The sequence below is a fragment of the Hemicordylus capensis genome, chromosome 1, assembly GCF_027244095.1.
Source record: "Hemicordylus capensis ecotype Gifberg chromosome 1, rHemCap1.1.pri, whole genome shotgun sequence".
Taxonomy (NCBI): Eukaryota; Metazoa; Chordata; class Lepidosauria; order Squamata; family Cordylidae; genus Hemicordylus; species Hemicordylus capensis.
In genome coordinates, this window is record NC_069657.1 from 316,509,410 (window position 1) to 316,525,051 (window position 15,642).

A 15,642-nucleotide genomic window follows, 5' to 3' on the forward strand; every position below is an offset into this window, starting at 1 on the left:
TCCTATAGGAATGGTGAAGCTAAGGACCTAATCAGTACCTAGATGAAAGCCCATGGAAACTATTCTGAATCCCCTAAGGGAAGACTGGGATAGCTTCCCTTAGGGGAAGACTGGGATTTCATAACAAGAAATTGGAAATCAGCCAACAAAAGATTTAGCCAGTCATTTTTCCCTATTCAGAGACTTCCTTATCTAATGTAACAAATATTATCAAGGAACTTGCTGTAATTTCTTCCTATAAAATTCATTTCAGCAAATCTAAGTGGCTGGATACAATATGCTCAGAAGCATTAAGGACAGATTAGCTAATATTTCTCAGATATCATGGAGACACACCAATTAAATATTTAGAGATCTAGATTACATTATATCTTTTCATCATAATAAGATAGGAAATATGTGGATAAATTGTTGCAGGTTCAATTCTCATGAATGGGTAAAAATGCAACTTTAAAAATTGTTTCACCTTGACATGTTTTGTTATTGTTTTGGGGTTTTGTTTGTTTTTTGGGCTACTTACTATTCTTTTACTTATACCTATATCAATATTAAAAGAAAGGCAGAAATTGATGTTGAAATGCACATGGCTGATAAAACACTCCTCCCCAGGATCTTGGTTAAAAAAAAAAAATCTATATAAACCTATAGATCAGGAAGGAATAGTTTTTCTCTGTATAAAAATGTAGCTCCAGCTAGCCTTTTTGAACCCTTTTAACTTCAAGTTTTGTTTTGTAACTTTCAGGACAGGGCTGTAGCACCTGAATACCATGGCATTGCAATTCTTTTGAAGGACACATTGGGCTTTATGCGAAACTTCTTAATTAGGAAGCCCAATTCATGCACAAGAACACTTTTACTTTAACTGGCTTAAACTCAAAGAAATTAAGTTCAGGCTACTAACTACTTTCTATTATATTTTAAAAATGGGGGGAAACTGAACTATTAAGTAATTATCACTTATGGAATGAACATGATTTGCTAACTCTTAAAAGCTTGGTTCAGGATGGAGCCATGAAATCATTTGTAGATATTATGCAACATATGGGTCAAATCCCATGGCTTCATACTTGCAGAATAAGACATACTAGCTGGCCCAGGCACAGAGCATCTGCGCATCTAGTTCTCCCCCCTCTTCCCCCCCCCCTTGCTCTCAGCCCTCACCCATCCCTCTTGGCTCTCCCCCACTTCTCAGCCCCCTTCCCTCATTCTCAGCCCTCCCCCCTCCTCTCCCCTTCCCCTGTTCTCAGCCCATTTCAGCTGCTGCTTTTCCAGGCCCCCTCCCACCGCTTTCCAACCTCCCCAGCCACAGCTTTCCCCAGCACCACTGTCTCTCGGCCAGCCATTAGCCTGCCCATTCACTTTTTTCCCCAGCAGCTCGCTTGCGAACTCTTGCAAGAGATCCATACATGGGATTAGCAACCGGTACGTTTAAGAGAATTATATCTAGAGAAGATAACAGATAAATTACCTTGGAGCGATAGATGAATCTGACAGAGTTTGAATAAATAATGTTTGGAACGCCAATGTTTGGACTTGTATTTATTATATGTATAAACTGCCTAGCACCTAAATCTCAAGGCAGTATACACAAGTGCCTACGCTCTATGCAGAAACTTATTAGCCATTTAGATACTGAAAAAAACAAATCAATGGAAATGGGGAAGAGACTTAGGTAATATAATTCAGATGTTTAGGATTGGATGCAATGGATTCCCAAAATCACAGTAAAGGTTAACTTAAAAGAACATTTTTATAAACTAGTGATGCGTTAGGATGTAACTCTGCATAGCTTAAGTCACATTTACATGTCAGGACCATTGTTGGAAATGTGGGAGTGTAGATACACACTTAAGATTTTCTAGAGTTGCCCTAAAATCAGTATCTTTAGGATGTAATAATCAGTAGTATCAAGGTCATGACCAGGTATCATACATTTAAATCCCCTGACAGTTCTTTTCTACATATCAAATTGACACTTTTAAAAGAAGAGCATGAATTAATTACTGGCTAATAGTCAGTAAAAATTGAAGAATTCTAACCCCCCCGCCCAAACTTGTAAGGCTGGTTAAACAAAATTTTGGACATGACTCTTTAGTTAAGCTAGTTATGCTAAGATGAGGAAAGGAAGGCAATTGGAAGACAATTTTGTTAATAAACGGAATCTCTTTATTTCCTATTGGAACAACAAAATACAGGATGGTGTACAGTCATTTATTCTGCTAGATGGATACAATGTAGGTTTGAGTCAATTATATACAGTGTCATTATTATATATTATTCTTGTAGAGTTATGTTGCATTACTTTGTAGCTACGTATATGATTTTAGTAAAAGGTCAAAGTGGAAATGACAGAAGACAAGATTTTGAGGGATCTTTCATCACTCTCAACTTTTCTATAGGCAAGGATTCAAGACTACTTGCTCCGCTCATTAGCCAGTCTATTTGAACTTGTCATGAGCCCCCTCCCTTCTCCCATGTCTTCTGAATAGTTTTTCTCTGTATAAAAATGTAGCTCCAGATAGCCTTTTTGAAACCTTTTAACTTCAAGTTTTGTTTTGCAACTCTCAGGACAGGGCTGTAGCACCTGAATACCATGGCATTGCAATTCATTGCAAGGACACGTTGTTTGCACTGAGAGTTTGGGGATGGGGCAGGGATTTCTCTTGTTTACAGCAAGGGTGGAAGGGAAAACAAATAGCAGGTAAGACACCTACTATTTTTTAAGCCACAGCATAAGTGCAGCTTGTTTCAAATACTTCATTTATTCTGTCAAATTTACGTTGTCAAAACGATTACAGGATAAGAAAAGGCTGAAGGAGAGACACCTGTTTAATCCAACAAATCCCATTTTTAATTTTGGGTTTATTGGTAGACCACTGGCACTGTGGAGAAATTCCTTCCTAATTGGTGCTGGGGGGCAGGGTTTGCCAAACTGCTGCAACGAAAGAGACAAAGCCATAGGCATACTGAACAATTATAGGAGCCCAAGTACAGAAAGACACGTAATAACACAACCAAATACAGTTTGGAGCACATTTGAAAGCCTGTCTGACAGTAGTTATGATGGCTAAGCATTTGTCTTTTTCTGCTGCCCTTTTCAGTGATTCCATGCATTGAATCTGTCTGAGCTTTTTAGACCTGTATGAGAGTTGTTACAACCAGCTCTCATAGCAACTGGAGCATGAGAGCCCTCAATGGTGTAAATATAATCAGTTTTATCCATTTTGACTTGGATTCTACTCTTAAATCAGGGCTTAAGAGAGCTCCTAGATACATCCTTACTTCTGTATTTGCAGGTGACAGCCATGGAAAGGACTATGTTTCATCAGTTTCAGCTGATATCCCAGTTGCCTAAGGACCTTGTTTCTCTTCTGCATGCCCTGGTAACTTCTCAGAGTTGAGTACTATGAGTGCAGCTACCCTGGAAAATTATTCTCAAACTTCAACTAGTCCAAAATGTGACAGCTCATTTGTAGATGTCATTTGGTTCATCCCTTGAGCCTAAACTGTCACTAAAACTAGACAGACAAATCTGGGGAAAACATATAGTTCCCCCTTTGATTGTGGTCTGTAATCACATTACCTAGAACACCACATTAGTTACCTATGGTGGGTAATGAACAGCATGAATGTGGCTTATGCATGGAAAATGGCAGGGAAGGGGTGCTGCAAAGACATGCCTTGCCCATGGTTCTCCCTTTCTTTTGCTCCAAGGTCAGAGAAAAGGGAAAGCACAGAAAACTAAGTCTCTTCCTCTCACTGCAGTAACAATAAGAAAAGGAAAGGGGGGGGGACACAAGCGAATTCTCTGTGCACTCTCATGGAGAGACTGGTTCATGGGTATGCACTCTCATCACTGGTTTGAGTGAAGTATCAAGTTATGGTTTGCACGTTTGTCTGAGCCATCAAAGCAACCGCCGGCAAAAACTTGCCTACCACCCAATGTGATAATGACAGCACTCAGTCCTGCACTTTGAACGCAGGGGCAAATCAAGAGACAGAACTGAAAGAGACAGACCTGCTTGCGTCCCCATGCCCCAGGTTTAATACTACTTCCTTGACTTCCCACGTCCTTCGCCGGCGGCCACTTCAGAAGTGGGACCGCGGTGACAGCGCAGCTGCAACACGCAAAGCAACAACTGTCGTGTCGTGTCCCGTCCCCTTCCCAACTACCCCGCCACAATTCACCTGCCACGGGCTGTCCGCGCCTCGGGCAGTTCAGCCACCGCGGTGGGATCTTGTTGAAGGACATTACGGGGCCGAAGACGACAAAAATGCCGGCACCCCTGAACTCTCCCGCAGCCGCCTCGCCTGTTAGGGCGACAGAACTCGCGACTCCCCCAGCAACGGCAGTCACATCGACTTCGCAGCAACGCCGCCAGACCACAGTGCACTGCGTTCGAGCCCGACCGGTTCCGCTTCCGGAATCCTCCTTGCGTTGTGGCCGCTCTGCCAATTCAAGGAAGGCGGGGCCTGTACAGTCTATGGTTGTGCGAGACACGAGGAGGTACGTCACAGTTCTCTCCATAGAGATAGAAAGCAAATAAAGAGAGGGTTCCCTGCGGCTTCCGGTTTGATGGGGTCTTGTCACGTTGTGGCAGTGGAAAGAATGGCGCCTTGCATAGATGATTGAATGAATGTAGCATAAAGTTCACGCGTTCACTTTCTGTTGTTCATTTTCATTTTCTTTTTTTTTAAGCATTTCAGTCAGTCTTTATTACTCTGTTTGACCAATAACACATCTAAAACAGTATTACATTTTTGACATTGCCATTGGATCTAACCATCAGCGAGCAGAGTGTGACGAACTTTTATTGCAGAACAACAGAATTTTGCCACTATGTTTGTGATCCATGAATTCACATCTATTAGTAGATATATGGTGTAGAATTCGTCCGATCGACCTGGCAGATTATATAAAAGAGGGTCAGTTAACCTTCGCCTAAGGTCTATATTATAAAAGACACACTGCGGGAGCACATATGTAACTGATTCAAACTCATCAGAGTTACAGGGGAAATATCTCTGTTCAGTTAGAATTATATTGTATCTACTAGCCAAGAATTCTGAAGGGAGGGCATTCATACGGGCCCTCAGAAAGGCCCATCTATGTTTGGCCAAAGCGAGGAGAAACAGATAATCTGCTGGGCAAATTCTCATCCCGCCATTGAGCAGGAGGAATGACCTAGAGATATCGTGGATAGGTCTTTTGATACGCAATATCCCAGATCCTTCATTTAATAAGTTATTTGGCCCTGTCCAAACCCACAGAGGATTTGCCTCAGGTAAAAGACCATAGGTACAGGGTTTAAAAAGCATTTTAAACATTTATATCCGGCCTTCTGTTAAAAATCTCCAAGGCGGAGTATGGGGCAGGGTGGGGCCTCTAAAAATTCATCATTTAAGCACCTAACTTAGGCACAAGAAAGCCATACTCAAACAGTAATACTGCTCTGCTTTTGGAAGCTCAGGTGGAGGCGGTGGCCAGGGGTGCCTTTGCACAGCTTCGGCTAGTGCGCCAGCTGCGTCCCTTTCTCGAGAAGGCAGATCTGGCCACAGTTACCCATGCCTTAGTCACATCACGGCTAGATTACTGCAATGCGCTCTACGTGGGGCTGCCTTTGAAGAATATTCGGAAACTGCAGCTTGTACAAAATGCGGCAGCTAGGGTTCTATCTGGAGCTGCCCGGTGTGATCATATCACACGTATTTTGAAAGAGCTGCACTGGTTACCAGTGTGTTTCCGGGTCCAATTCAAGGTGCTGGTGTTGACCTTTAAAGCCCTTAATGGTTTGGGCCCGGGATATCTGAGGGACCGCCTGCTCCCAAGGGTTGCTACCCGCTTGATGAGATCATCTGAGGGGGCTCTGCTCTGGGTGCAAGCAGTGAGGGAGGCTCGGTTGTCATGGACACGGGACAGGGACTTCTCTGTTGCTGCCCCCAGACTTTGGAATGCTCTACCAGTGGCCATTCGCTCCTTGAACTCCATCACAGTTTTTAGAAAGCTTGTTAAATCTTGGCTTTTTATCCAGGCCTTTACATGATTGTTTTATTGCTGCTTCTGTGTGTTTTTATCCATGTATAGTTTTTTGTATTTTGTATGTTGTATATTTTAATATTGGATTGTTTTTATATTTTTAGCTAAATACTTTTAATTCATTTTTATTATGTGTTTTAAATTTGTAAACCGCCTTGGGGTTGTTTTTAGCGAAAGGCAGTATATAAATCTAACAATAAAATAAATAAATAAATAAATAAATAATAGTCAAAGGGCATCAAAAGTAACCAGGAAATCCAACTTTAAGATAAAGGAGCTGTCATGCTAGTACTTTCTTATTCTCTTCCTCTATCCCCCTGTCCAGGGATGGGAGGTCCTGATGGGGAGGAGCACATATAGGCTCCATCTCTCCCCATTTTAGACTGTCTATTGTATGGAATCAATCAGCAGCATTATTCCATTATCTGTCCACAATTCTTTGGAGGAGGAGGAAAGATAGGAGAGTCTTGAAGGTGGGGATGCCTCTAATGCTCACAGAATATGAGCCAATGGCAGCCATGGGATCCAAAAGAAGCAAAATAATTAGCAGGTTTCTATAGGATAATGCAACCTAAACTCATCTGAACTAAAACTACACCTTGCAAACGTGTGTGTACAGACAATTTTTAAAGCTGCAAACAGAACACTAGCCCCAGGTGGCCTCGAAGAGAGCACATGACATGTCCGCACTCCGCAGCAGCCAATCCAAGTTTGCTGAACAGTCCATCATGGACATTCTATAACTCTATAACTCTTCCTGGAGCTGCTGTACGGTACCTTTCATATACCATCAGAGCAACTGAAGAATGCGGAAGCAGAAATGCCTTGCACGTTATATAGGTGGGGACACAATAGGATAGAGGAAGAGTAAAAGGAGAGAGATCTAGTAAGTAAGTAGAGATCTAGTAAGCAAATAGTAAGTAGAAATATAGAAGTAAGAAGTGCGGTCCCGCAGAAATCTGTGCTGGGACCAGTACTTTTTAATTTATTAATAAACAATCTAGAAGTAGGGGTAAGCAGCGAGGTGGCCAAATTTGCAGATGATACCAAACTCCTTAGGGTAGTGAAATCCAAAACAGATTGTGAGGAGCTCCAAAAGTATCTCTCCAAACTGGGTGAGTGGGCGACAAAATGGTAATGCAGTTCAATGTTGGCAAGTGTAAAGTGATGCACATTGGGACAAAAAAACCCAACTTCAAGTATACATTGATGGGATCTGAGCTGTCGGTGACTGACCAGGAGAGGGATCTTGGGGTCATGGTGGACAGCTCATTGAAAGTGTTGACTCAATGTGCGGCAGTTGTGGAAAAAGCCAATTAGGAAGGGGATGGAAAATAAAACTGCTAATGTTATAATGCCCATATACAAAACTATGGTCCAGCCACAGCTGGAGTACTGTGTACAATTCTGGCAATCATATCTAAAAAAGGACATTGTAAAACTGGAAAAGGTGCAGAAGAGGGCAACCAAAATGATCAGGGGCCTAGAGCACCTTTCTTATGAGGCAAGACTACAACACCTGGGGCTATTTAGTTTAGGAAAAAGATGACTGCGGGGAGACATGATAGAGCTCTATAAAATTATGCATGGTGTGGAGAAAGTGGAGAGAGAGAAATTCTTCTCCCTCTCACATAATACTAGAACTAGCGGCCCCTTCAGAGCTACTTAGGCTGGTGTGGCGTTCTCAGCGCGCAACCAGGAGCGGCCCTTCCCTGCCTTTTCAGGGAAGAGCCACTCCTGGCTGGTACTATGAACACAGCACCAGCCTTTGTTTAGCTCCCAAAGGGGCCGCGTGACCCCCGCTCGGGAGCTAAACTAGCCTCCTCGTATCTGACGTCAGACACAGGAGGCGTGTCAGGGCCACTCTTGTGGCCCTTGATTGGTCAGCAGCCTGGGTTCTTTGAACCCGTTGGCCCAATGGTGGCTCCGCCACTGAACTTCATGGAGGAGAGGTCTATCAATGCCTACTAGTCAGAGGGCTATAGGCTACCTCCAGGCTCAAAGACAGGATGCCTCTGAGAACCAGTTGCAGGGGAGTAATAGCAGGAGAGGGGGCATGCCATCAAGTCCTGCCTGTAGGCTTCCAGTGGCATCTTGTGGGCCACTGTGTGAAACAGGATGCTGGACTAGATGGGCCTTGGGCCTGATCCAGCAGGGCTGTTCTTATGTTCTATGTACTTATCACATAGGTGTTGAGCTTGCGTACAAAGGGTGACTTTGGACCAGTCATTTCCTCTGAGGCTTTCCTATCTCACAAGACTGTTGTGTGGATAAAATAGGAGGAGACCCATTTATACTGCCCAGAGTAGCTTGGAGGAAGCATGGGATTTAAATGTTATAAAGCTTTCTGCTGCGCCACGCTCGCTGCTGTGGGAGCTGTTGCCACTGGTGCTGCCGCCGCCCTTAAATCCACTTTTCTTAACTGACCGCAATGGCCAACTCCATTGTGTTCTTCGATATAGCCGTGGACGGGAAGCCCCTGGGGCGTGTGACCTTTGAGCTGTTTAATGACAAGGTTCCAAAGACAGCAGAGAATTTCCATGCCTTGAGCACTGGGGAGAAAGCCTTTGGCTACAAGGGGTCCTGCTTTCACAGAGTCATTCCTGAATTCATGTGCCAGGGTGGTGACTTTACCCGCCATAATGGAACAGGTGGCAAATCCATTTATGGTGAGAAGTTTGCTGATGAGAACTTCCTCCTCAAGCACACAGGCCCTGGAATTTTGTCTATGGCAAATGCTGGTCCCAATACAAATGGATCTCAGTTCTTCATTTGTACTGCCAGGACTGATTGGTTGGATGGGAAACATGTGGTCTTTGGCCAGGTCAGAGAAGGAATGAAGATTGTGGAACAAATGGGGCAGTTTGAATCAAGGAATGGCAAGACACGCAAGAAGCTCACCATCACTGACTGTGGGCAGCTGTCATAAAATTCCTTTGTCTTAACAATCAAGCATTCCTTCTGTAGCTGGGGTTGGTACCCCACCTGGGGTGCTTTAGTCCTGTAACCCGTGTGCTCCTAACTTAACTGCTGCTTTTCTATTCGGTTTCAATTTCTGCTCCCTCATGTCCAGCTGGACTGAAGACATGTTTGTTTGCAAAATGAAATAAATAATGTTATAAATAATAATAAATAATAATATAAATAATAATAAACAGGCTAGTTTTATGCTGTTTGATGACCACCAGGACAAAGCTTGCTAGTGACAGCACTTTTGCTACCAGACAGAGAAAAATATATGCCTATTGATACATGCTGTCTCTTCTAGCCATGAACAGCAGGGGGCAAGGAAAGATATCCTTTCCCCAGGAGATAAGGAAAGTCTAAAGAAAGGCAAGGAAACTCATACAATAGAGGAAGAGAGTGGGCCAATTCTTTGTGTGTGGAGGGGAGTAAAGCACGGAGCACCTTTTTAAAGCCAGCCTTGGGTAGCAAAAAACTGTTGCTACTGCTTAGGCATCCATCTCTAATAGAAGGTAGTCTGAAGGTCCCTTCAAACTGAAATTCTGAACTGAAACAATGTCTGCACTGGAGACTGCTTACACACACCATGTATGTTACCCTGAGGGGAAGGACAGGCTGCAAGTGTAAGAAGTAAAAAACTAAACAAAGAAATTTGCACGTGTCCAAAATGAGACAAGTGTGCCATTTGGTCATTTGACTGCATAATGCTACTGGCTGATTAGGTCACAACACTGAGGGCCAGTTCTTTTACCAGGACCCTGCATAATACCCATGATGACCCATGATGGTCTCTGCATGCAGGAGCATTTCAAAGCCACTCGCTCTCTGGCAGGAGCTGGTGTTCCATGGTATGCAGCTTTCAGAAGTTATGGCCCTGCCGTGGAACCATCATCAGCTAGAAACATTTTCAACAGTCTCCCAATGTGGGAAATAACATGGAACTCATCCTGTAGTGACCATTTCTTCTGATAGACTACCCATATTGCTCTCTCAGTAGAGCTTTTGTCATTAGAATGTAAACAAAGGAAAGTAACATAAGAAAATATACTTCAGATTTAAAGTAGTATTTTCAAAAATAGAGCATGAAATTTAAGTTAATTGTGACTAACTCATTCTATTTGTTCAACAGTCAGAATTACCGTAACTTTAAGTAAATCTGAGTCCTAACATTTCAAAGAGTCAATCATGCCCTCAAAACAGCTGCTAAAAGAAAATCTCTAGAACAATTCTTCTTTTGCTTTCGTTTGTAACAGGTGATCAATTTTTAGATCAGTAGGTGGCACCATGGTTCCACACGTATATAACTACTGATCTTCAGCATGGCTGCTTCAAAAGATAATTAAGTGTTTGATGCAAACTGATGTTGACATCGAGTTTCAATTTATTATCTTTATTTAAAAACTGTAAATAAAAAACTTTATTTGAAAAGACCAGTTAAATGAATATGACTGTTGCTGAAACTGTCAGTAAACTAGCATCCTATCAAATGAATGGATCTGAATGCAAAAGTGTATGAATTTAAACTCAATACACATTAATTTAAACTTAATACTCAGATTTACTTAAAGTTAGTTTTGACTGTTGAACAAATAGAACAAGTTAGTCACAACTAACTTAAATTTCATGTTTTCAATGGGATGTGATTTGCTGAACTGGGGAACTGGTATTAACATGGGGAAAACCCAAGTACAAAGGGAAGGTCTGTTTCCCTTTTCTATTCAGCTAGTATTGACAGTGGCGGGAGGACAAACACCTGTGACAGTGTTCAGAATAACTGTTGCTTAATGCAGGACTCAGATGCAAAATAGTTATGGTTCCAAAAATATGGATCTGAGGGCCCTACTTTTGACAATACTACTTTAAATCTTAAGTATATTTTCTTATGTTACTTTCCTTTGTTTACATTCTAATGACAAAAGCTCCACTGAGAGAGCAATATGGGTAGTCCCCATCATGGAGGCCAAGATAAGAAGCAGCAGCGGGGCAGCAGCAGTGGCGACAGTGGTGTTGGAGAAGGCCGCCAGCCAAGGAGGAGGTAGGAGCAACGGTGGGGAGATATTGGTTGTCTTGCCCCTTGCATCAGACGTCAGACGCAGGAGTGTGGCTTAGAGCACTGGAACATGCAAGGGAGGGGCCTGCCCAGATTTTGTCCCCTAGCCCCTGGGGGTCTCGCTACACCCCTGGTTTTATCCCATGGTTATGCAAATATTGCTCCATTTCAAATGAGGTAAGCTGTGTCCCACGGTCTGTCACTAGTTCTTTAGGAAGACCTTCCCTCGCAAAAACTGCAGCTATGAACTGGATCACCTTGTTTGTTGTAATGTTGTCAGCAAATGAAACTTCGGGCCACCTGGAATCGTAATCTACCATCATGATAACAAATCTTTGTTTTGCAGGTTGGTTATTCAAAGGCCACATTATATCCAGAACAGGTTTTCCCCAGGGATCATTGGGATACTCTACTGGAGTCAAGGGTTAGTAAAAGTCTTCTGCAATTTGTCAGATACAGCACAAGCCATACCATGCTGGATTACAGTTTCAATGTCTTTGTCCATACCTGGCCACCAAAAACCTTCTCTGATCTGCCTTTTAGTCCAGTTTATGCCCAGGTGACCTTCATGGGCAATTTTGATCACTTTTGCTTGTAAGAAGGTTGGCACCACCAAACAATCAGTCCTCAGCACCAACTTAATTTTTAATAATTTAAAAAAACTTGTTTTAATCACTATTTTATTCTATTGTTTTTATTGTCATGTATTTTAATCTGTGACTTTTAAATATTTTAAATTTTGTACACCGCCTAGAGATGTGCATATCAGGTGGTATAGAAATATGATAAATAAATAAAATAAAAATAACTCATTGAGAAGGGACAACTCACCCGCTATGTGAATATATGGTTGAAGATGTTCGGGTACCCTGTTTTTGCATGGCCATCTGTTAGTTATGTAAAGTATAAGTTCAGTAAGCACTTGATCAGCACTGAGGGCTGCTTTCCATTCAGAAGATGTGATCATTCCATGAATGGATGGAGCTATTTGCACAATTACTACTCTTCTGGGATCTCCCCTTGGCCTGGAAGTGGAAGTAAAGATAAACAATCTGTAGCTGTATTCCAAATACTTGGCAGCTATCCACCTGGAAATCAAAATCCATAAGTCTGTCATTTGGCTATTCTTGGGGTCGCTCAACTCGATTCCCAAGTAGTAAATAAAGTAGATAGGGGTTTATGGTCTGACCATAACATGAATTTTCTGCCTCACAAGAAAGTCCTAAAATACCTCACCACCCAGAAACATGCTAGAGTTTCTTTTTCAGTGACAATCAATGAGACCTCGTTTCTTCAGCATAGCAGCTAAGCCCGCTCTCCCCACTCATGATCAGAGTGGGAGCCCTGGGCGGCCGGATCGGCCACCCACATGATTGCCGGCTCCATGATGGAGCAGGCGGGGCCTGGGGAGCTCGGGGGCCGTGCGGCCCCCAGAAGCTCCAATATGCCCTGCGCGAGTGCACAAGGCATACTGGGGAGACCCCTGGAACCAGGAGGCAGATTTTCGCCTCCCCTCCGGGGGTCTACTCATGAGTAGCCACGGCTACTCATGATTGGGAAGCCTGGGTTTGCAGAGCGTTTGCTCCGCAAACCCGGGCTTAGGGGAGGGCTAGCTGCTTAGGGGAGGGCTAGCCGCTTATAAGCCACCTGGCTCGCCTGCAAGCCCAGTGGTTTAAACGAGCAGCAAAAAATCAGGCTAGGCTCTCCTAGCCTGATTTTTGCTGCTTGTGAGAATAGCCCCCTTCTCTGAAGCAGTAAGCACTCTGGAAGCAAAGGCAGCGTGTCCCTGTCCCCTATTTTCTGGGTCAAGACAGCACCCAAACCATATTCAGAAGCATCAGTGGTTACAACAGTGTGCTTGTTGGTATCCAAAGAAGTGAGAGCAGGGCTTTCAGCAATGGCCGATTTGATGCTGGAAACTAGCCTTGCAGGATACATCCCAGTTAAATGCTACATTATTTTTTCAAAAGAAGACGCAATGGAGCAACTTTGGAGGCAAAGAATAGAACTTGTAATGTTCAGCAATCACATTCAAAGTAGAATTGAAATGATCATTTAAGGCTTGAAGAGCAGCTTCATAAGAATTGGCATCCCCTTGTAGGCTGACAGGAAAGAACAAATGATTATATATTATCTGGCCTTCAGGGCCCGAGCATTGAAGCAATATAGCCTTCTGCTTTGCTGGAGTAAAATTGGGAGTCTGTATGGTGAAGAGGTAATTGCAGAAATAGGGCCTCCATTGTTTCCAGGGAAGAGCAGGTTCTCCTGGGGTGGACAAGAAAAACGGTGATGGTGGGACCTGAGCCATGCTGCTGTAGGCATGCAGTGAACAACAGAGACCAGGACTGATAAGGAAAAAGTACCTTCAGGGGTTGTGCAAGTCAGGAAGCTGGAGAAACAATCAGCAGCAGCAGTAGTAGAAAGCAGTGCAGGAATAGGACCAGTGATGCCAGAATATTTACAAGCTTTGCAGGCTCAGACACTTATATGATTCAAAATCTCGTTGCCAAATGTTTTATAGCTGCTTCCCTCATGCACACAAGGAAATCTTTTGTGGATTTAACTAAAGGTTATTCAGCAACAACTCCATTTTCTCCTTCTCCTTTCCTTCCCTTTTCCTTTTTGACCTCTCCCCCATACTCGCTATAGGACCCCTCTTGGGACAAATGTCCAAACAAACAAATTGCAAAAGATAACTGGATGCAATACAACACAGAGGAAGGCCAAAAATGTGTCCTTTTCCCCTCCCACCTCCCAAACCCTCCATTTAGGAGGTAGGAGACGGAAAGAACATCTTTTTTCTTTCCCTCTGCCTTGAGGCCTTCCCCTGCTGTGTGATATGACACTAGAGGGGCAGGAGAGTCTTTCCCCTCCAGGCTACTTACTATAAACTACTGGGGCTTGAAAAGATCTGAAAGCACTACAAGGCTGTGTTCCAGGGCGCTTTCCAGATTACACGCTACAGCAGTGTCACCACATGTCTGTTAGTGTGATTCCATACAGGGACTACGGTTTCGCAGTCCCTGCTCTGTCAGCAAGGTGCCGTTCACATTTCTGATGCCTTCTTTTGGGTTCTATCTTTGTGTTAGTGCTACAATGTTGCAAAAAATAGCTGTATTTTCCCAGTGTAGGAGGTTTATGCAAACTAGAAAAGATTGCTCCCCCCTGCTGGTGGCTTTGTGCAACGCCCTTTATTTACGGTTTCAATACAATCCTGATGACCCGAAGTAAACTACTGCTGTTGTTGTAGTGTGTAATCTGGAAAGTGCCCTGTCTGGCTCAAACCCTGAACAGGAACACTCCTGTCTGGGCCTTGGGAAACCCTGCAACATTTTTATTTTATTTTATTTTTGCAGGCTCCACTAGTAATAACACTTTCTACCAAACTGAAATGACAGATTTAAACACTTTCTAGGGCCCTCAAATCCTCTGAAAGAGAATTTTGTTAAGCCATTCCTGATGGTCAGCAAGATGAATCTCCCTAGAGAGAGGAAATTTGATAATTTTGGCACCAACACAAAGAAGGCCCAGTCCTATGTAACTATCCACTGCACCCCAGATGGCAGAGGAAGATGAAGCAGGGCCGCCAGATATGACTCAAATGTACCAGTAGGCTCATATGGGAGGGAGCAGGCAGTCCTTGATACCCTGCTCTCACTGTCTAGGACTTTAGAGATCAAAAACAGCTTTTAAATTAGCCTAAAAACTAACTGGGAAACTAGTTAGAAACTAACAGTTGGTAAAGTATCAAGTGCTTCAAAGAGCCATAATAAACCAGAGGCCACATTCTGGATCAGCTTCTGTTTCCAGGCCCTTTTCAAAGGCCGTCCCACAAAGTGTGAGTTACAGTAATCTAGTCTACATGTCATTAAAGCATGGGTAATGCAGTCAGATCATGTTTATCCAGGAAATAAAATAAATAAATGTAGCCAGGGTGGAAATAAATGTAGTCAGATCATGCTTGTCCAGCTGATAAAAATCTGTTGTGACTGCCTCCGCCATCACCTGAACATCTAGGAGCAGCACAGGTTCCAAGAACATACTCATACTGCAAGCCCAAGTCTTAAGGGAGAGTGCAACCCCATCCAAACAAGCAAAACCCCAAAAGACCTTTACAGCACAGCTGTTTTCTCAGGCTTTTAATTAAAACTAATTTTAATTTTTAAAATTGTTTTATTCTGTGAAATGGTTGTAATTGTTTTATTCTGTGAAGTTGTTTTAATGGTTTTTGTTTTGTTTTATATTTGTTGTGTTTTGGATTGTGTACACTTCCTGAAGATACATGTATCAGGCAATATATAAATAGTAGTGGTTAGAGTATTGGACTAGGACCAGGGAGACCTGAGTTCAAATCCCTGTCCAGCCATGAAACTCACTAAGTAACTCATCAGTCACTTATCTTTCAGCCTAACCTACCTCACAAGGTTGTTAATGGGTTAAGCATAACCATGTGTATTTCAGACAAACATAATCATGTGCATTTCAGATAAATGGGGCTTCTCTTCTGCCACTACCCCCAACAAAGAGGACTGTAGTTTAGAAATATTATTCCAAATCCTAAACATTAGAAATATTCTTAAGCTCCAACCCT

The 15,642-nt window shown here is 43.0% G+C and overlaps 2 protein-coding genes across 6 annotated transcripts in view; one reads left to right on the top strand and one right to left on the bottom strand.

Moving 5' to 3' along the window:
* The window catches only part of RNGTT (RNA guanylyltransferase and 5'-phosphatase), a 278,619-nt gene extending 274,125 nt beyond the window's left edge, over positions 1-4,494 (bottom strand). The window contains exon 1 of one of the 5 annotated variants that reach the window (XM_053287326.1): positions 4,189-4,489. In XM_053287326.1, the coding sequence (XP_053143301.1) occupies positions 4,189-4,252 (64 nt within the window). In that variant the 5' untranslated portion in view covers positions 4,253-4,489. Of the gene's footprint in view, positions 1-4,188 lie in introns of all 5 variants that reach the window. The other 4 variants (XM_053287325.1, XM_053287324.1, XM_053287323.1 and 1 more) reach the window with 4 other exon arrangements.
* Positions 4,495-8,468: 3,974 nt separating this feature from the next.
* Positions 8,469-9,132, top strand: LOC128341172 (peptidyl-prolyl cis-trans isomerase A-like). The gene has a single exon (XM_053287330.1). The coding sequence runs from the start codon at positions 8,469-8,471 to the stop codon at positions 8,964-8,966; it is 498 nt and encodes a 165-aa protein (XP_053143305.1). The 3' UTR covers positions 8,967-9,132.
* The last annotated feature ends 6,510 nt before the right edge of the window (positions 9,133-15,642 follow it).

Excerpts from the sequence above, each read along its gene's own strand:
- LOC128341172 (XM_053287330.1), top strand. The coding sequence starts at position 8,469 with ATGGCCAACTCCATTGTGTTCTTCGATATAGCCGTGGACGGGAAGCCC.